At 43.7% G+C, this 22,568-nt stretch overlaps 1 protein-coding gene across 2 annotated transcripts in view; it reads right to left on the minus strand.

The window, feature by feature from the left end:
• The window catches only part of LOC119169175 (spliceosome-associated protein CWC27 homolog), a 199,570-nt gene that overhangs the window by 121,174 nt on the left and 55,828 nt on the right, over nt 1–22,568 (minus strand). For both annotated transcript variants that reach the window (XM_075886293.1, XM_037420284.2), the window contains exon 5: nt 19,607–19,710. In XM_075886293.1, the coding sequence (XP_075742408.1) occupies nt 19,607–19,710 (104 nt within the window). The remainder of the gene's footprint in view (nt 1–19,606; nt 19,711–22,568) is intronic.

Consider the following 22,568-nt stretch of genomic DNA (forward strand, 5'->3'; position numbering starts at 1 on the left):
GCTAATTATTGTAATTTAGTATGGGGAACTACGTCAAAGAAGAATTGCAGGACATTATTTATGCTACAAAAAAAAAACATTACGGCATGTTGCATGTGTTCCTTATGACAGCCATACAAGTTCATTATTTGCTCAGTTTAATGTTCTCCCCTTTCGTTACCATTATGAGTTTAACCTTGCCATGAAGTATAAAGAAAGCGTTAAACGAGACCATGGTGCATTTATTCATCTTTGTAAGTTAAACCATATCAACTCAATTATGACATCAAGGAGCGTGAAACTTGGGCTGTCCCCTTTTCAAGAACCAATCATGGAAGAGACCGGCTACCGTATCGTATATCATTACTTCTTAACGATCTTGAGGGGGGAAAACATTAATTTAAATACTACTTCACGTCGAATGTTAAAGCAGTATTTTCTTAGCTGTGCGGCTTTATGCGAGTAATTTTATGCCACATATGTGCTTGCTTTGCCTTTCTTGTTTCTTAGGTATGGTATATCTTTTATTTTTGTGGTGTGTGTGAAAGCCTTCCTACATGCTCTTATGTACTTGAAAATCTGTGTGGTTTCACCATGATGCATATTTTCTACGACTGTGTTTGTAAACGTTGTGAACTGTTCTTTAAAAAAAAAGTGTCTTCTGCGTAAGGAAAAAAGGAAACTTTTTGTTGTGCTGTCAATTTGCAACACACATTTCAGTGTTTTATTAGTTTGATTTTTTTTTTTTTTCTTGAAAGATAATCTGTATATCGATGCATTTCAGTTTTTGAGTACGTGTGTTGTCTCCTGCCAAATTTTGTAGGGGCAGGGGCCTTCGTCAAGCCGCTATGATAGTGGCTTCTTGCTCCTGTCCTAGCATTTGTTGTAAATGAATGCTGAAATAAAGAATCAGAATTATCGCGAATCTGCTGTACTTCTAAAATATTTTTCAAATACTTCAAAGTGAAACTGCAGAAAGAAAGTTGGAGAGGACTCTAAAGCATATTATCATGACATAGCAACACAAAAGTGCTTTTTTTTTTTGCTTGGATGATAAATCACTGGCGAGGAGGTGTTTTACAGTTGTCTTATCAAGGACAAAGGCTGAATTATACATAATTTGGGGCAATCAAAGTGTTGCCAACAACACTTTACATGTGGAAAAATGCTAGTATTTCTTTAACCTCTCCCCCTCTTTCCAACTGACGTAAAAAACGAGGGTAGGCTCCCTTCAAATCCAGAGTTCCATATCTGCCTAGCAGACATCAATATGTAAAGACATCTGAAATTTGGGATGCTAAAATATTTAACGTATAATTTTTCAGAAAGCAATTGGAAAGACTTGTGAAATTTGGGATGCTAAAATATTTGACGTACAATTTTTCAGAAAGCAAGCTAAAAGACTGGGCGAGGTTGTGTAGATTCATAATGGCTAACGGCGTAAAAAACACCGACGCAAACGAGAAGTGGACACGACACAGCACTGTGCCATGTCTCGTTCGAACTTTCTGCTTTCTGAATGCTTGCCCAAACTTCATGTCCAAAACAGCAATAATTGAGCCCCCATTTCTGCCACATTTATCATTTCCATGTTGCAACTACCGCTTTTTTGAGTCAATACATTCGAGACCATAACAGAGCCTGAAAAGCAGCTTTGCCGCAGTACAGAAATGTAAAGAGGTGAAGCAGACTAAAATGAAGGTCGTTTTGATTGAACGTTGACTTAAAAAAGGTCAGTGTATTTGCACGTTTTCTGTACTTGTTTTCGAAAAATTCAACCAAGGCAGAGCTTTAAAGGCAGCTTTGCTGCAATACGAAAGTGTAATAGGGTGAAGCACATTAAAAATCTGAAGGGGTTGCTTGTCTTTGTACATTGACTGTATTTGTCTTTAGTGAAATTCCAGTGTGAATCGAATCAAACTGCATTCACTATCTGAAAAACATTCAAAATCGTGAACATTCTCACATCCCTATCATGAACAAGTATGTGCTGCAAAAATTGAGAGCTGACAGATAGAGAGAAAAAAAAGAGAGACAAAAAGAGAGAAAAATCAAAAATCTTGGTGGAAGAAAACTCTCACTTGGTGGTGAGATTCAAACTTGCGTAGCCCACAATCCGAATGTGGGCGTCATAACCCTTCGGCTACCCGAGCACACTGACAAAACATGGTATTGACAGACAGCCCTGCATAGTATTGACAGCAAGGATAAGAATGGGAAGCAAGGGTGAGGAAAAAAGAAAAGCATATAAAGAATTAGACAGAATCAGAAGAAGCAAAGAAACAAACAGATAAAAAAGAATCACAGCCAAGGTGGTCAATCTTCAAGCAAAACCTAGTACAACATATCAAAGCCAGGCACAACATAGCAGTAAACTACAAAAGCCACAAAACACCGAAATAGGGAAAAGCAGAGCAGTAAAAAGAGAGATAGAGAGTAGTGACGTTGCACCAACAACTGACGTTTATTTTGGGAAGAACTTTCCTCCTTGAATTGTTCACGAGCCTACTGTCTGATAAACTTGGTCTTGAATGTACCGACATCAAACGATGGCACAGACTTGGAGTGTGTAGAAGGGAAAAGCTCCGCCCTGCTATATTTAAATTTTTGGATTACAGATCTAAACTTGCTGTTTTAAAGAATGCCAGAAAGTTGAAAGGAAAACAAATATATGTAAACGAGGACTTCTCAGAGCGCGTTAGAAAGGTACGCAGCGCCCTTTGGAAACTTTCAGCAAACCAAAGAAAAAATGCCACCTCCTCTCGTCTGCAGTACGATTCCTTGCTGATAGATAATGCACGTTATGTGTTAAGCGAAGCGGGTGACTCTATCATTCAAGCCAAGAAGCAATCTTCTCAGCCTCCTGGAACCTGACTCTGCTCTGATAACTTTTCTTTAGCCAATCTTAATGCCCGTAGCATTCTTAACAAGATTCACGACTTTCATCACTTCGTTGCATGCTACCATCCTTCTGTAATATGCGTAACAGAAACTTGGCTTAATGAACATATCATGGACTCAGAAATTTTACCACCAGGCTACAATGTTCTGAGAAAAGATAGATGTGGCCGTCGTGGTGGTGGCGTTGCGCTCTTTTTGAAAAAAGACATTGAATTCACTGTGCTCCCCGATGTAACCAACTGTGAACCCTATTTGGTGTAAAATTAGGATTTGTGGTCTCACGCTGGCTATTGGAGCTGTCTATCGTCCACCTGATGCGGATTTTGGTATCTTTTCTGATCTCATGGATTATATAGTCAAACAAAAATTAAATGGTTGTAAAATGTTAATCAGTGGGGACTTCAATACCCCCGCCATAGACTGGAAAACTCTATCAGCACATGGCCAACACAAGCTCACCTGTGACTATTTTATTGACTTAACTATTTCTTTAGGCCTGACGCAAATTGTTTCTTCTGCAACCCATAAAAATGCAATTCTTGATTTTGTTTTCATTAATGAGCATATTAAAGAATATGGCTATCATTGTGAGATTGTCGAAGGCCTGTCGGATCACAAGGGTGTCGTAGTTGATTTTAACTTAACGACTGTACCTAACCTTCCTTTACACCAGACTGTTGTGAACTACGAGCATGCTGATGATAACTCCATAATAGGGATACTTGCATCCTCTTTTGATGAGTTTTTAAATAGCGCCAGCCATTAACATGTCGATGTACTAGTGAACCGCTTTAATGAAATTGTTGGCCAACGTATTGCTAATTACATTCCAACAAAGTGTATAAAATGCAATCCCAAGCATCCTTGGTACACTCGTGACATTATACATCTGATTCGCCGTATCAGGCGTCTTCGTAAACATTCCAAATCTGGCAATCCAATGAAATCATCTGTGTTACCTAAACTGAAAAGTGATTTAAAATCTGCTATGTCAAGTACGAAAAGCTTCTATTTTGATAATACTTTGTCGTCGTTCATGAAAGACAAGCCGTCAAAGTTTTGGAAAGCCATCAATCCCCCAAGTCAGAGCTGTCCTTCCTCATTTATTATTTCTGATAAACCATGCTCTGACAATCTTAGCATTTCTGAAGCATTTAATGACTATTTTAAATCAGTGTTCACACGTAATGATGGGCGTAGTCCCACATTTTTTTACTAACTCATCTCCACAACCTTTCCCAAGCATGCTAATTACTACTGCGGGCGTTCGTAACCTTGTACTCAAAATTGATACAACGAAAAGCGCCAGGCCAGATGGTATACCTAATATGTTTTTGAAACGTTATTCTGAATGGACCTCTCAGTATTTATCAGTCATTTTTTCAAAGTCTGTTGAGTCATCTATTGTCCCATTACTCTGGAAGTGCGCCAAGGTCGTTCCCACACATAAGGATGGCAATGAACAGGTGGTGTGCAACTATAGGCCAATTTCATTAATATCAACGTCCTATAAATTACTGGAACACATCATCTATAAATTTATCATCGAGTACTTGTCTGAACAGAATATTCTCTCACATGCTCAACATAGCTTTCGTTCTGACTTTTCGACGGTGACACAATTATTAGAATTCTCCCACGATATTGCATCCACACTTAATGCCAGAGAACAGCTTGATGCCATCTTCATTGACTATAGGAAAGCCTTTGATACAGTATGCCATAATAAGCTTCTCATTAAAATCAAGGAACGAATTCATGACACTAAACTTACAGACTGGATACAGGACAATCTGAGCTCAAGAACACAATTTGTTGCATTTAATCGTGCTCACTCATCTCAGGTCAGTGTCACATCCGGTGTACCACAAGGATCGGTACTGGGTCCATTACTCTTCAACATCTATATAAACGACGTCGTTAAAGTAACTACTGGGACTTCTGTGAAATTGAGACTTTATGTCGATGACTGTGTCATATATTCTGATGTGACTGGTACTCAAGATCAGTTCGGTGTACCACAAGGATCGGTACTGGGTCCATTACTCTTCATCATCTATATAAACAACGTCGTTAAAGTAACTACTGGGACTTCTGTGAAATTGAGACTTTATGCCGATGACTGTGTCATATATTCTGATGTGACTGGCACTCAAGATCAGTTGCAGTTAAATAAAGTTTTTGACAGTTTTTGCGAGTGGAGTAAGACATGGCAGATGTCACTGAACTTCAAAAAAACAGTCTCAATGACTTCTCAATAAAAAACATCCGTTAAATTTTTCATATTTTAGTTGTAACCACAAGCTCGAAAGTGTAGACACTTTCAAATACCTCGGTGTTACTTTCACCCAGGACTTGAAATGGCATGCCCACATTCTGAATATATCAAATAAGGCCTCAAGAAAGCTGGGTTACCTAAAGAGAAACCTTCGAGATGCAACTAGGGAATGTAAACTAGTAGTATACAGATCTTTAATAAGGCCTCTCCTAGAGTATGCGTCTGACGTATGGGCACCGCATCATGCCAATGACATATATGTGCTTGATTCAATTCAGACAAAAATGCATCAGATTTATATGCAAGCGTTATGATCGTTATTTTTCACCTACAATATATGCTAATGAATTACAGCTAAAAAGTTTGGCTCTCCAACGCACTTGTGACCGTCTTGTCCTGTTGCATAAGATCGCTCATGGGGAAACATTTATTGAGGCACCCATTACCTTCACTAACCCTTCTTCTCAAATCACAAGGAGAAGTCACCACCTTAACATAGCTCCTTTGAAGTCATCCATTGATTGCTTCAAGTTTTCTTTTTTTCCTCACACTATTGATACCTGGAATGGTCTCCCGGGCTCCCTGCGCGAGCTGTCAAACGATGAATTCGTTGAACAATTGCCAAACTTCCTTCACTGATCAGCTGTGTATACTTTCCTGATGTTCTGCCCATTCAGTGTTAATACTTCAGTGTGTATACTCAATGTGTATACTTTATTTGTGTTATATTTAATGCAACTAAATGTGATTTAGTGTGACTTAATGTATTCTATTTTATCTTGTGTTGTACTCACTCCTGCAATATCTTGCTGTGCAAGATGCAGTATTTGTAAATAAAAAAGAAAGTCCGTACAACACATGCACAGATACCAAACAAAGAAAATCAAAACACCAAGCAAGCTAATCTAAGCAAATCACCTCTGTGCTAAAAACAAACATTCTTTCTTGGTGAGATGAACTGAAGCTGCACTAACACATTTGTCAGGACCCAGTTCCCAGTTATGAAATGCCTCAATATTCTCCCGTTCACGTTCCGTGTAGCCTTACCTAAAATTGTCACCTTATCAAAGAGAGGGGTACAACCACACGACTTGCAGTGCAACGGCAAGTTAACACGAGTGCCCGAGGGTTGAAGATTTTTATGCTCTCTCAGCCGAACATTGACACGACCGGATTGCCCAACGTAAAACCTGCCACAACTTAGCGGGATGCCATACACCATACATGTGTTACAAGCGCAGCATTTCATCACACCGCTTTATGTCACACATACTGCTTATCGTGTCAAGCTGCAAAACCTTCTTGCATAGACCCGCAAGTTTGCTAGGTGCACCACACACTAGTTGGACATCAATACTGGCCACAACCTTCTTCAATTTGTGTGAAATACCATGGACATATGGCATAACCACAAAGTTCTTTATTCTACTGCCCTGCTCTTTCTGATTTTGGCATTTTGTGGCTTTTGTAGTTTTTAAGTATGTACCAACTTGCCCAACAAGCAACTCTCCTGAACAACATAGCAGCAAGTGGCATTGGTCCTGAGAATCACACAGCTTCACTGTGCCAAGAGTTGTGTGACTTGATGCAAACTTCCTCTGTCTGTCCTTGATCGCTTTATGCTTTCTGACGTATTGAGATTGTTTGCTAACACCAGTACATAAAAAGATAGCACAACTGCTCCATCAGTATCACAACAATGAGCTATTTAGCGATGGTTTACTGCTGCGTTCCGTTATGCAAATCAAGTGGGTAGACATCAATCAATCGGCATATCTAATTTCACAAATTTACTGCTACTTATGTGCACCTACCGTATAAACCCGACTATAGGTCGAGTGGGAATATAGGTCGACCCCCCAAGTTCAGATTACCGAAAAAGAAAAAAAAGGAAAACAACCCAAAACGGCCGAACCACATTTATTTGCGAATTGGGCGCACCCCATCCCGATCGTCGGAGCTCCCCTCTACCACCATCGCAACTGTAAAGATGATGATATATGGTGTTTTTTGCGCAAGGGCCATTTGATGGCCAAAGAGCGCCAGTCCATGAGACAAGAGATGTGGACAATGATTGTGATTAGCGGCTGTATAAGGGCCATAAAATTCCTCGCGGTAAGGCGGGTAAAAACATACAAGTAATAAAATCATGACCATGCCGTGAAAGGTGTGTGTGGTGTGAATAGGTGAACAAAGTTGGTGATAACAAAAGACGATGGTGGATATGTATGGCATTAGCACAAGTGCCTCACTCGTTCATACCCTTGCGTCCAAGGGCTGTGAAGCAAGTGCTTTCTTGTGTAGCCACCGCAGCGAAAACCTCTCAGGAGAGGTCGTGCTACGGAATGCCCGAGTATATGATATGAAAACTATGAATTTCTTTTCAAAACGCTAGCAATGATTTATAACTAAAAAGCGGTTCCCTACCGACGAACATTGCAGGGGGTAAAGATATATGTTGTCGGTAGGGTAATGAAAAGTGTTGTTTTCTTATAGTGTCCAATTGTTTGCACTGAATTAAAATGTGAAGAACTGTTAGTGCTTCACCACATCTGTCACACAATGGTGGGTCGCCACCGGACAAAAGATATGAGTGTGTCGTGTATGTGTGTCCTATCCTGAGTCTCGTTAGTATTACCTCTGTATGACGCGATTTTGATACTGGCAGCCAATGACCAATGTGTGGCTTAATAATGTGTAGTTTGTTTTGTGTGTGTGTATCCCACTTGCTCTGCCAGTAATCCCCGAGATTTCGTTTGAGAGAGGGCTCAAGATCAAGGGCCGGGATTAATATGGGTGTAGGGGCAGTGCTTTGGTAGACGGATGCAGCGAGCTGATCCGCCCTCACATTGCCTTCAATCTCACGGTGCCCTGGCACCCAGCACACAACAACATGTCTGTTGAGTGTGTAGAGGGTGCATAAAATGGAGTAAAGTGAAACGAGGACAGGGTTTTTTTGTTTTTTAAGACTGTGCAGAGCCGTTACCACATTGAGGGAGTCTGTATAAATTACTGCTTTTTGTATTTGTAATTGTTTGATGTGTTTAGCTGCCACAAGTATCGCGTAAGCTTCTGCTGTGAAGATACTTGTGCCTGGATGTAGAGGGCCAGCATCCGAAAAGGATGGGCCGACAGCAGCATAGGACACAGAGGAGTTGGACTTGGAGGCATCTCTAAAGAAATCAGGACGTGTGTATTTGTGTTGAAGTTCCAGGAAGTATGTTTGGATATGGGCAATAGGCGCATGTTTTGTAACTTCAAGAAAGGACACATCACAGTCTATAATCTGCCATTGCCACGGTGGCGGATATGCTACAGGAGCCATTAAACTGTGTTCAAGTGAGACTCCAGTTTCCTCAGCTAGACTTTTCAGGCGAACTGAGAAGGGCTGCCTCATCGAAGGCCTGTTTTGAAACAGAATTGAGCTCGACAAATCATTAAAAGTAGAGTATGAGGGGTGCTTCTTATCCGCTTTCACCTTAAGGAAATAAACAAAGGACATGTAAGTTCTCTGCAGATGAAGCGACCACTCATTTGACTCAACATAAAGGCTTTCTATGGGGATGGTGCGAAAAGCACCCGTAGAAAGGCGGATGCCCAAATGGTGCACGGGGTCCAGCATCTTCAAAGCACTTTGAGTCGCTGACTGATAAATAATGGCCCCATAATCTAAGCGGGTGTGAACGAGGCTTCGATACAGATTCATGAGGCATTGCCTGTCACTACCCCAAGTAGTATGTGACAACACTTTTATAACATTCATGGCTTTTAAACATTTTGTTTTTATATACTTTATGTGTGGTACGAAGGTCAACTTGTTGTCCAAGATTAAGCCTAAGAATTTATGCTCGGCTTTGACGGACAGACGTTGCCCGTTCAGTCGAATGTCAGGTTCCGAGTGCATGCCTCTCTTTCGAGAGAACAAGACACACGTGCTTTTTTGTGGGTTAAGTCGAAATCCGTTTTCATCTGCCCATTTGGTGACCTTGTTTAAGCCTAACTGAACCTGCCGCTCACACATTGCCAGATTGCAAGATCTAAAGCCAAGCTGGACGTCATCGACATATGTACAATAAAACATATTGCGAGGAATGGACAAGCGCAAGGAATTCATTTTGATGAGAAAAAGTGTGCAGCTAAGTACACCACCTTGTGGCACGCCTGTTTCCTGGACAAATGTTTGGGAAAGAACCGTGCCCACTCTGACACGGAATGTCCGATTTGACAGGTAACTTTCGATTATGTGAAACATTCTTCCGCACACGCCAAGGTGGGACAGGTATCTTAGAATTCCAAAACGCCATGTTGTTTCATAAGCCTCTTCAATATCGAGGAATACAGAGAGAAAATATTGTTTATGGACGAAGGCGTCTCTGATCTGTGCCTCGATACGAACAAGGTGGTCTGTGGTGGATCTACTTTCTCGAAACCCGCAATGAAATGGGTCGAGCAAATTGTTTGTTTCAAGGATATGTACAAGTCGGCAGTTTATCATTTTTTCGAAGACTTTGCACAAGCAGCTTGTAAGTGCAATAGGCCTATAACTTGAAGCTAAAGAAGGGTCCTTGCCCTCTTTCAAAATGGGAATAATAATAGCCTCTTTCCAGGAAGTAGGGATAGTGCCAGAAAACCAGATAGCATTGTACAAACAAAGTAAGGTTTTTCGTGTTTCGGCTGGTAGGTTTTTTAACATTTCATACACCACACGGTCAGAACCTGGGGCAGAAGTACTGCAGGAGTTTAGAGATGTTCGGAGCTCAGCTAGACTGAAAGCTTGGTTATATGCCTCGTATCTAGTGGATTTGTGTTCTAGTTTCTGCTTTTCTATTCTTGTTCTGTATTTTTGGAAAGTGTCAGTATAGTGGGACGAGCTGGATACCCGTTCAAAGTGTGCACCGAGGAAGTTTGCCTGGTCTTCCAAGGTATCACCCTGAGTGTTTACGAGTGGAAGTGTGTGTACTTGTTTTCCTGCTATCCTACCGACCATGTTCCAGACTTTAGCCTCCTGTGTGTATGAATTGATCCCTGACAAAAACTTCTGCCAGCTTTCTCTTCTGGCCTGCCGACGGGTTCTCCTGCCTTGAGACTTTATTTTCTTGAAGGTGTCAAGATTTTCGGCTGTTGGAGAGTTCCGAAGCAACCTCCATGCCCTGTTCTGTTCCTTTCGCGCATTACGACACTCTGTGTTCCACCACGGGACGTGACGTTTGCCGGGCATTCCAGATGTTTGCGGTATGCACTTGGCTGCTGCGTCAGTTAGAAAAGCTGTGAAATACTGCACAGCTTCATCTATGTTTAACCTACATAAGTCTGTGCAACTCAAACGTGTAGTGTTATGGAACTGTTCCCAGTCTGCTTTGTTTATCAGCCATTTGGGAACGTGTAGAGAACATTCATATGTAGTTTGTGAACTCAACACTACAGGAAAATGGTCACTACCATATAGATTATTTATGATTTTCCATTTGAGTAGGGGTAGGAGTGAAGGTGATACGATGCTGAGGTCGATAGACGAGTAAGTTTTGTTGGCAACGTTATAGTATGTTGGCTCTTTCCTATTCAACAAACAGGCACCGGAAGAGAAGAGAAATCGTTCAATGAGACGACCTCGTGCATCACAGCGAGAATCGCCCCACAGTCCACTATGTGCATTTAGGTCCCCAAGAAGCAAATAAGGTTCTGGCAGTTCGTCTATTAAAGACTGAAATTCACGTCTTTCAAGACGGTGGTGGGGAGGTACATACAAAGAGCAGATGGTGACGAGTTTGTTTATAAGTAACGCTCGAACAGCCACCGCCTCAAGAGATGTCTGGAGTGGTAAATGTGTGCACGCTACTCCTTGGTTAATAATAATGGCTACGCCACCGGATGACGCCACAGCATCATCTCGGTCCTTTCGGTATATGACGTAAGCACGTAAAAAATTTGTATTGGAGGATTTTAGGTGTGTTTTCTGTACACACAGCACTTGAGGTGAGTGTTTGTATAAAAGCTCTTGTACCTCGTCGAGGTTCTTAAGCAGTCCTCTGACGTTCCAATGTATAATTTGTGTGTCTATATTGGAAGTAAAGTAGTGCTGTGTGTACGTTAAGGGAGTGACTTGTTTAAGCTGAAAAGTCGATCTCAAGTAACAGGGCCATTATCAGGCCCTGTTATGAGCTTTTTAGTTCTCTTGGCGCGCTCCAGGGCGCATTCTTTTGGCACCAGGGGTGCCGCCGTATCCATTGCCTCCTCGGAGGCACTGGATGCCCGCTCATGCGAGCTGGTTTTTTAAAGCTTGGGCCTCTCCTGGCGAGGTGAGGCCTTGAGACCCGAGGACTCTGGAGTCTCTGGTCTCTGTTCAATAGTAGGCGGAGTAGACTCAGCTACTGCCGCCTTGGGGGTAGACGCCACAGCCAATGGCTCGCTCTGCGCAGGCCGAAGGAGTGGCAAGGGCTGGTGCGACACTGCCCCCTGGCGCGCCGCATCAGCATATGTGGGGCCATAAAATGGCGAGACTCTTTTTCTTGCTTCTTTAAATGTAATGTTTTCTTTTATCTTTAAAGTAATGATCTCTTTTTCTTTTTTCCAGAAAGAACAGGAACGTGAGTACGCGGCATGATTATTACCACAGTTCACAGTGTGAAGGTGCTTCGCAGTTGTCGGACGCATGGCCCACGACTCCACACAGACCACAAGTTTTCCGGCCACGACAGCTTTGCGAGCCGTGGCCATATCTCTGACATTGGAAGCAACGGCGGGGGTTGGGAATATATGGCCTCACGGATGTCTTTGTATACCCAGTCTGAATGGTTTCCGGCAAATCGCTCGAAGCAAAGGTCAGTACTAAGTGTTTGGTTGGTATTTCTTTTTGATCTCTTCTTATCTTAATACGCTGTACGTTTGTCACGTTCTGGCTTTTCCATCCTTCCAGAAGTTCAGCTTCGGTCAGGTCAAGCAAATCTGCGTCCGATACGACCCTTTGTCACGTATCTCAAGGAGTAGATCTCCGCTGGCCATTTTGGTAACCTTGTACCCGGCACCGAGAGTTTCGGTTAAGCATCTAGCCACTACGAAGGGGGATACAGTTCTGGCTTGCTTGTTAGTTTTTTCGCAGTGTATAACGTGGAAATGAGGAAACATTTGTCTTGGCCGGAAGAAAAAACTGATATCTTCGGTGCGTACCCGCTTTGAGGAGGCACGATCACTGAGTAAAGGGAATGCTTTCTGCATGATAATTGTATGTTGTTCAGCAGCGTTGGCGGCCACCCACCCCGGAGCCCAACGAGGGGACGCTGCAAGTTTGCGGATGCTGAAAGCATGCAGACGTCAGCCGTACAACCCTGCTATAACAAAATGTGCCTAGGCCAAGGTAGGCTATTTGCACAGGGTTAACCCTTGCCGCCGAGAACATTGGAAGTAAGCAGAAGAGAGAAGTAGACAGGAAAGCTAAAAAAAGTAAGAAAGACGAAGATGTAGGGAGAGAGAGAGATAGAAAAGGCGACTGCCGATTTCCCCTGAGTGGGTCAGCCCAGGGGTGCCGTCTACGTGAAGCCGGGGCCAAAGGGGTGTGTTGCCTCTGCCGGGGGGCCTTAAAGGTCCAATCACCCAGCGTCGGCTCAACCCCCAGGATCCCCTTTTCCCCGGACACGGCAAGGCCACGCACGGCTAGGCGTGGGAGGGAGTCAAAACTCCCCCGTTAGCTCGGGTCCGTGGTGTCGCTACACACCAAACGCCTACTTGCGCAGGCGCCCCTGCGGAGACCATCGCATTGTCGCACCATCGCATTGTCTTGCGTTTGAAAATGACGAAGGGCGGAAGCTTTCTACCATCTGCCAGCATGACGGTGAAGCGCGAGTGCTCGTTGCCAGTGGACAGCAGCTTCACATCCTTGGCGCCCCGCTGCGTGATCGTGGTCGACGAAGGCATGTCAAACCACACGGGGGTCTCATTCGGCGTTGCCAATCTGCCCTATCATGTAGTTGTTCTGCTCCCGAAGCCGGTTTACGAAGCGCTGAAAGTTTATGAGCTTGTCCTCGAACTCCTGATTGATTGATATGTGGGATTTAACGTCCCAAAACCACCATTTGATTATGAGAGACGCCGTAGTGGAGGGCTCCGGAAATTTCGACCACCTGGGGTTCTTTAACGTGCACCCAAATCTGAGCACTCGGGCCTACAACATTTCTGCCTCCATCGGAAATGCAGCCGGGATTCGAACCCGCGACCTGCGGGTCAGCAGCCGAGTACCTTAGCCACTAGACCACCGCGGCGGGGCGTCCTCGAACTTCTCCGACAACTTTTGACAGATGGATGTGCGCCGCCGGAGAGAAAATCCTTTGTGTCGCATAAATCGACGCATCCAAGAGTTCGGTTACAGTGTACTAGAATAGAGGCAGTGTGCTCACAGGCGGCGGTGGGTGACCCACTTCGTGTCGACGCCGAGAGGCGGCGTGGTTCGCAGTGTCACCTGAAACTCCTTTGCGCGCCGAAGTAGAGAGCCACAGCGCAATTGTTGAAATGCCAGAAATTATGCAACGTTCGCGACATGCAATGCACGACACTTCTTTTGGGGCATCTTATCAGTGTGCAGGGCGTGAAGCAACTGACACTGTATTATTTTCCGGCCGTTTAAATGTTCAAAGTGGTTTCGCTAATGCAGCGGTCATGTCGACTGCGGTTCCGAGGTGCGAAAAACACTACGCACTTTTTTTCTCGCAATGTCAGAATTGAAATTTCGGAGTTTAACGGGCCGAAGCCACACTTTCGCTATGAGGTGCGCCATAGCGGAGGGCTGCAGGTTAATTTAGATCCCTTTAGAATTTTTAACGTCAGCCGAAATGCCGACACACGGCTTGTTTCGTTTTTCTCCTCCGTCAGGAGAACAGCCACCGCAGCTAGGATCGAACACACGTTCTTGGGTTGAACAGTACAACGCCTTAGACAGCCTCCACGCCGGGTTTTTCTTGATTACGTGCCTGCTGCAGGAATGCGCGCCCTAAACCCAAACTTTAACCACCATGACAACCACGCACGACGTTTAACATTCTAGCATCGCTGCTTCGAGACTTTAGGTGATGATTGGTGTGTGGCGTGATTCTTGCTGAAAACAAGACGTAGCATCATTATTATCAACAGCCTGTTAGGTCCTGCAGGACGGAGACCTGTTTCATTGATTTACACCCGCTCCTGTCCTTCACTGCCAGAGTCCATTTCATTCATTGCCTCTGAATTTTCATATTTCGTGTATCCATCAAGTTAATGATGTAGCAAATTAAAAAGAAATGATAAAAATCCATGTAAATTGATGAAATAATGTTTATTTACAAATAAGTGATGAAAGAATTTGCACAAGAAATATTAGGGTAAAACAAAAGGCTGAATAATGGCAAATCGAGACATTTACACATTGATATGCACCATTACTTGGAAGGAGTCTTTAAACAATAACAAAACGACAAGCAATGCTCGGGCTCCGCTGGAACGTCATCCTGTGTGAAGTCGCAGTCCTCCCCTGAATCACCAATAGCATCCCGTGGAAATTCAGTACAGTCAGTCTCGAGAGCACTTCGGCTCTTTTTCTTTGCGGCTGCATGGTCATTTTCGCACATCTTCCTTTTAGCTCTTGGTTTTGGCATCTTCTTCGTGAGGTACTGCGGCAAATTTGGAAGAATCGTGGGGACGGAGTTTTCCGACAGCATCGGTTTATCACGAGGAATGCGTACCTCTTTGCCATCTATATGGTGCACGAACTCCTTGATAATGAACCTCGGTTAGAAATGCAGTTCACAGACCGCAGAAAACTCATCCAGCTTCTTATCTGCACGGTGGAGATTTCTTTCCCACTCCTTCCGCCGTTCTTCATCACGCGGGACGCTGAACAAAGACGCCTGTGGTGCATCCTGCACACGACTGTACCCGGTTCGACAACCGGGCGCAAAACAGTAATTTCGACGGCGGTTAGGCATCTTCACGAACACATACTACACAATGATCCAAGCATAAAGCACAGAACACGCACACGGGGTACCCACGTTGATCCAATCGAACCGATCGAACTGAACTGAGCGAACCAGCCCCGTCCGCCAACACGGCCAACACGAACCAAGAGAAGTTTTTCAGGTGCGTCAAGCGTCAGCGCCCTTGGTGGGCATCGTGGAAGTCGACACAGAGTGCGCTACGGCGGAGCGCCGCAAGGACAGGGCAGTGAGCACACTGCCTCTATTCTAGTACACTGTAAGTTCGGTGCACGAAGCTCTTCTCTCGTGAGCCCAGCTTCCCGAGCGAGTTCCACGGCTTTCTTGCGAATGGTATCTACGGTCACTGGCAGCGAGCGCGCACGAACTTCCCGCACAAAGTCCGCTAGCTTATCCTCCAGCTGCGGATGAACGGCACTTCGTCCACGAAACGACATTTTTTGAGGATTGCACATCTGCAGCTTCCCTTTCTGCGCCCTCCAATAGCGCACGCTTTTTTCTGATACACCAAAGCGGCGCTGAGCAGCGATATTCCCGTTCGCTTCTGTGAACTTAACGCAGCTGAGTACTGCCTCCTCGCACCGCTAGACATATTCAGTGAACAAAAAAAAAAAAAAAAGGCCACTAAAAATGCAGCGCAATGTCAAGCGGAGCGAAAACTCGGAACAGATCAGAAGCAAATCACGAACACAAAAAAAAACTGCTATTGGATTTGGATGCGGATATGGCCGCGTCTGGCTTCACAAGCACATGTAAGCCATATGTTGCCAGACAGCGTTGCACTGTCGGCTAGACACCGCTATATAAGACGAGGGGCGACTTAGCTTATTATTTTATTGAAAAAATCTCGACTTATATTCCGGTTTATACGGTACCTTGGCTGAAAAAGATGCCACCAAATTGAAGCTGACCTGTAGTAAGATAAGCTCTGGGTGTGGTTAAAAAAGACAAAGTCAGAAAAGAGACATTTTCAAACATTAGACTCGCTTGCCGAAGAGATTCATTTGCTCAGTGCTGTGATGTTCGTGGTTAGCAAGCATGCATATTTCAAATGCTAATGATTACTTTGGAAAATAGTATCTTCTAATCCAAGACACTAATGGAATTTGTAGCCGCAGAAAACGGAAGACAGCTTGTTTGCAAATGCTAGATTTGCATTACCTCTTCCTTGTGGTTAACAACAATTTGGTGAAATCTTTATGCAGGAACACACACTGCATTGATGTTGAGATTAGCTCCAGCTCGCTACAAAAAGCAGTGCACATATGAAATAACTGCAACAGCGGTAAAGCTAGTCACCCCGAAAAAATCATTTCAGCTTCATTTGCATGGTGACCATCTTTTAGGTTGTTTATTATAACTTAATTAGCACCCTCTAATCAATCTGTTCACGAGTTATAAAATCCCATTAAACTTAGGCATTGCTAAAAAATTACTACGAAGTATTAGTGACATACCAGTTTTAATTAGCAATTCCTTTAAAAAGTTTAAACTTTACTGCTAATATTCATGCAGGTCCGGCAAAGCAGTGTCATGGGTGCAGAGTGAAAAAAGTTTGCAGCCTGATTAAAGGGGGCTAAAATCAAGAAGGCTAAATAAAACGAGTTTGCGTAGCCAGGGGGAGAGGAGGGTGGCTTGTGGTTTAAAAGCTTTGTAATGTCCATTTACACGTACACAAGCACACTCGCGATGCTATAACCAATATACAAATCAACAGACGCAGCGGCCAATGCCGGAGTAAAGAAAGTAAAGCATCATTGTGCATATCTCTCCTGCTAGCAAGGGAAGCATATTTACACACAGTGACAGCAGAAGCTGTTCTTGAGGTACCTGAATATACAAAACAGCCGTGCTTGGGAACCTGACCAGCACAAGCTGTGGTATTCACGTGCCATGTATGTATACGCCTTGCCTCATCTGGGTGCTTTAGTTGATTGAAGAGCACTTTTTAATAACACCATGCAAGTACTTAAAGAACCGGAACACCAACTGCCACATAACGTACTCGCTCAAAACGCAGTCGCCGTTCCTGGGTGTTTCAAGCATGATTTCAAGTTGTTGCGTTGGCTAGTGGGGGGTGTGAGTCGCAGCATCCTCTTGCAACATTTTCATTAATCACCTGAACACATAGTCACACAGAGTGCGCTCACGTGCTGCCATAGACAGAATCAATATGAGCAACTCACACATTTGACACAGCACAACATTGTGCTGTGCATGCACATGCCACAAACAAAGCTCCTCGGCTACATGTCAACCAGGAGAAGTTTCCACAAACCGAAAAAGTGAAACTGGATATCAAAGATGAGCATGCCTAGGTAGCAATCTTGGTGCGATCGAGGCGTATCTACAAAATCCATCTGAAAGCCAGAAAAGCTGCATCACAGAAGGAAATTAACTGCGACAACAATAAATTTCCTGTTTCAAGAAGGCGTACAGTAGCTGTCTCACTTTCTTTTATCTATTTTTTTTAATCATTAACTTAGGGGCATATAGGTAAGTTTTTCTTTTGCTCCCATAAATATCTGGTGGGAGTTATATTGGAGTAAAGGTTCTTTTTATATTCTCGGAAAATATTTGAATGGATGTCATATAATGTGCGATTAATGTAAAATTTTGACATATAATCAAGATTTTAAATACCATGTCATTTCTGTGAGGGTTTTGCCCGGATCAAAGTGAGCCATCATAAAAATGTAAGTAAAGGTTCTTTTTATATTCTTGGAAAATATTTGAATGGATGTCATATAATGTGCGATTAATGTAAAATTTTGACATATAATCAAGATTTTAAATACCATGTCATTTCTGTGAGGGTTTTGCCCGGATCAAAGTGAGCCATCATAAAAATGCGGGTTATTAGAGGACGTATAATGAAGGTTCCACTCCATTTTGTTTCAGATTACATGTTACAAGAAAATGTAAAAGAGAGCATAATGTTTCGATCAAGGGTAATCTCTTGGCACATTTACCTGTGCACTGTGGTACGTGTGGATGTGAGGCAATATTTACTGATACGACCATTCTAAATAGAAGCCAGGAGGTGAGTGAGTGAGAGATGCTAGAAGCGTACCTCATCAGAAAAAAAAGAAAAAATATCTGTATTAGTGATCTGTCAGTTGTACCACTACCTTCACCTGAATTTGATTTTTTCGACAGCTTTTTGAACTAGCACGTGCTTTAAGTGTGCCATTCTGCGATATGGCATATTGTGTGTTAGTGTGCATGTGTGCAATGGTGCATATATTGCGGTGGTTTTGCAAGATTAAAGTTATTGCTCTATCCTTTTGCCTATTCTTTCGCAGTGCGTTGTGTCATCTGATTTACTTGTAACATGCACCAACTAGCCCAACAGTAAGCTATACCAATGCTACAGGATAGAACGGTGGGCTAGTTGGTAGTTTATAACCATTCAGTGAACTGAGAGCGCAGGGCAACACACAAACGAAGCAAAGATGGATACATCGCTCGTGCCGTATATCTCTTTGTTTCTTGTGTGTGCTCCCCCGCGCTCCCAGTTCACTGCATTTACTAATGCTTCAAATAAATTGTTTTAGAAATCTACGGCTGTTTTGTAAATGCTTTCCTTGCTGTTCGACAACTCTTTGAATGGTATTTGATTTGTGTTCAATTTGTTCAACTATGTGTACTCCTACAGCTAACTCAAGGAGAAATGGAATGCCTGAACACAATAGTATTTCATCTCAAGTCTCACGAAGGCATCAGCTATTGCTTATCTTTTTTGCAATAAAGGCCTTTTGTCCATGCTAACGAACATGGGCAAAAGAAGAGGGAAGAAGAATGGACGTCGAATCAGCTTACCACTCATTCTCCTGGCACCACAAAGAGAGAACACATGGGGCGAAGCTAGCTTTACATCATCAGATGCGTTAGCTCAGAGAATAAAACTGCAACATCTCAACTAAATTTTTACCTCTGAATTGCTTAGGAGCCTCCCAAGTGGAGATGTATGCAAGTGAAATGATAAATCACAGACTGTATATCAGAAACAGCTACATCAGCACTGTCATGATGTGGTCTCTTACGGGTAAGAGACTGCCATGCTGCCATGCCATGCTTCCCAATCTTACCTAGTAAGATTGGGAAGCATGGCATGGCCACATGCTGAAGCATTTCATTACACTGGGCAACTATGCCGTCCCACTGCAAGCGTGCCACAAAGTTTATTATGAATCGTTGATGCCTAGTGCGTCCCATTTGTAGTTGTCTGCCAAGAGCCATAACTACCACTTGTACATACCAATCGTGAAAACCCTGCTGTTATATCTCTGCACTTTTGCTTACTATATGGCACTTTGAAGTTGAACTGTTTTGCTGCTGCAGTAGGATGCTTGGTATTGCAGTGGTGACTCATACTTGTACAGCAAGTGAACTTAAACTGTAATGGGAACAATGAAACGCAAACACACTTTCAAGCTTACAATCGATCGCATGGGAGGAAAGTCCTAAAACCAAAGAGGCAGGCACTTGCCTGGTTGCTACAGACGTGGACAAAGTCGGTGCAGGTTGCTGCTCTGCAGCCGAGTTCTTCGACACCTTGCGGGGAATGATGTCATCAAAAGGGTTTACCAGAACCTGTACACAATATTCACAACTAAGAGCAACTGCAAAAGACAAACAGTATGAATGGTCAGAAAGTAACAGCAGCTAAAGAAGAAAATATTTTTGCTGGTGGAGTCCTTGAGCAACCACTTGGGCTTTGCAAATCACAATCGGCCCAAATGAGGGCAGAATTCATGAGGCAGTTCAAGAAATAAGGTCCCACTTTTGCTCTATGCTTGAATTCAGTTGCACAGTGGAAGACACAACATGGACAACATAGAAGCACACACGAGCAGTGTCGTAACTTGAGTCGTAAGGGTCGACTCGAGAGCGACTGGTTTGGCTGGAAGTTCTGCCAACATCATCAATGATACCTGCCCACTTAGTCCACTCTGCAAATGTATATTTTACTTTGCCTTCACTAACTCATAAACAGTGGTACCTCTGAAATCACATGCTTCATCAAGCATTGTGTCAATGGCACCTACATGAAACGTGCACTGCACGTTTCATGTAGGTGCTGCTGCAGTGGGGGAGTGAACGAAAGCTTCTGGCATGCTCTGTGCAGCAGCCCACCTACAAGCAGGGAGCCATCTAGGGTTGTTAGCAATGCTCTGCAATGTCACATATGAATTGCTGTACCATAAACTATGCCAAAAATTATACAAACCATGCTCGTGGAACAATGTTTTTCAGTTTTCCATCATGACCATGCTTCAGAAACAGGCAAGATTTCTGGGTTAGTGTATGCAACGTAGAGCAGGTGACCCTACGGACACAACTATGAAGTATGTGCTGTTGTAGCTAGAGTTTGCTGTGTGTCGAAACAGAGACGAGACTGACACACGTGTTGCCCTGGATGAACACTTCATTTTTTAAAGACAATAGTCTTTCTTGGGGACCTTCAACGCCAAAATTTTGGTCTGTCTTTCTGTCTGTCTGTGTATTTGTCTGTTTGTCTGCCGTAACGATACTCTGCCACTAATATTGCTCAAGTTTCAGTGTTCATACTTGTGCGACTGTCAATTAAAAAGCAATTATTCCGCATATCTGAGGCACGATAACAACACGTTATTTTTTTTTTTTATATGTGTTCTAATACTAGAGAAGGCACAGATAAGTATTTCTAAGGACCGTGGCGTTTATCACGCTGCGCTGACAGGGCAACGCGATGCCCAAAAAGGCAAGTGTTTCCAATGCTTTGCTAAGACGGCACGGTGGTGGCACGTGCCCGTCGCTTTGCATTCTACACCTTATCGCCTCCGAGACAGGCACGCATCTTTCTCCGGGGGGGCGCACGCCTTCCCTTGTTTTCGAAGATAACTGCCAGATAGCGCTCGTGTTTAACGTGCCTCGATGCGCTCGTTCACCTTCGCAGCATGGATCGAGACTCCAACGCAGAGCTTCCAGAATACAATTCACCGATGTTTTTCGAGCAGAGCATCAAATAAATGTTTTATTCACTCTCTCTACACGCAAGACCATCGTATTTCGACGACATTTACAGTGAAACATTCAGATACGGGGCTAACTTATTTTTGTTTGCATGCTCACTCATAGTCCTGCCCTGCTGTCACTTCTTTGGGCGTCTTGTGTGCAGCATGGCGTTTTCCACCAATTTATTATCACAACAGACTAAACATCCTCCTGGAGCAACAGCATAGTTGCCTGCCTCAAACGTATGCAACTGTTGAGTGGCGCGACAAACATGCTGGCCATTCGGGAACGTGATCTTGAAGTACCTCTCAAGGCTGTCTCTAACCAGAAATGACTTCACCACTCTGTCGAGCTTCCACTGTAGCGCTAGAACGCTGTCGTCCTTAACAATCACCAAGTCACCGACGCGCAGCTGTGACGAAAACGGCGGCTGCTAGAGATGGGCACAGTGCAGGGGAAGTAAATAGTACTTCTGCCACTGTGTCCACCGTCAGTGCAGAAGCTCATCTCTGTATTTAACCCTCTTTTGCATGATATGCGTGGTGAAACTACACAAATTTCCGCTTGTCTTTGCTGGTAGTCCCACAACACGCTAGCTGATTAAAAAACGAGATGGCATTAGTCCTTCTGCATCCTCGATGTTCTCAACGAGTTGGGTCAGAGGGTGGCAGCTGACGATTACTACCACCTCAACCAGCACAGTGAGCAGCTCTTCGTAACCGAGGCTGCTTTGACCAAGGCGGTGCTTGAGTGTACCCTTAACTGTACAGATGACTTGCTGCCAGAAACCTTCCCACCACAAAGCTAGTTTAGTGATGAACTTCCAATTGATTTGGTGGGCACTTGCATGGGTTTGTATGGTCTCACTAGACAGCAATCACAGTTGTTTGAAACGGCTGCGAAAGGTGCTGGCGTTGTCCAAATAAATGGTGCATAGAACGCTCCGCCTAGACGTAAATCAGCGAAAGGCATGAATGTGAACTGTCATGTCCGAGATTAATTCTAGGTGCACCATCCGTGTCCCTGCCAGAAGAAAATTGTAGTATGAAGTTTCGTCGACGGTTGAGTAAAACAGTACTACAGTGGAGTGGGTCGCGGAAGTATACTCCCGTAACGTCGAACAATAATAATACCAAAGTTATGCAGTCTTTCAGCAAGCGCACAGATGGGACCATTGCTGGAAGGAAATGGCGGCGATGGCATGGCAGGCACGACTGAAGCACCCTTTTAACGGTTCGTTTGTCCTTCGAAATCCAAAACCTTAATCAGAATTCCAGAAGTGTATCTTCAACCCCAGCATGTAGAAGACAGACAAATGTCACAGATTTAAAGAGCCTCGTAAACACGAGGTCATTTGGTAATAAGTTTGGGATTTAAGCTCCTTTGTTCCATCACGTTCCTGTAAGCGGCCTGCAACTCTGAGCAACCAATCCTAATCAATACGCAGGGTCAGA

The sequence above is a fragment of the Rhipicephalus microplus genome, chromosome 2 (assembly GCF_043290135.1).
Source record: "Rhipicephalus microplus isolate Deutch F79 chromosome 2, USDA_Rmic, whole genome shotgun sequence".
Taxonomy (NCBI): Eukaryota; Metazoa; Arthropoda; class Arachnida; order Ixodida; family Ixodidae; genus Rhipicephalus; species Rhipicephalus microplus.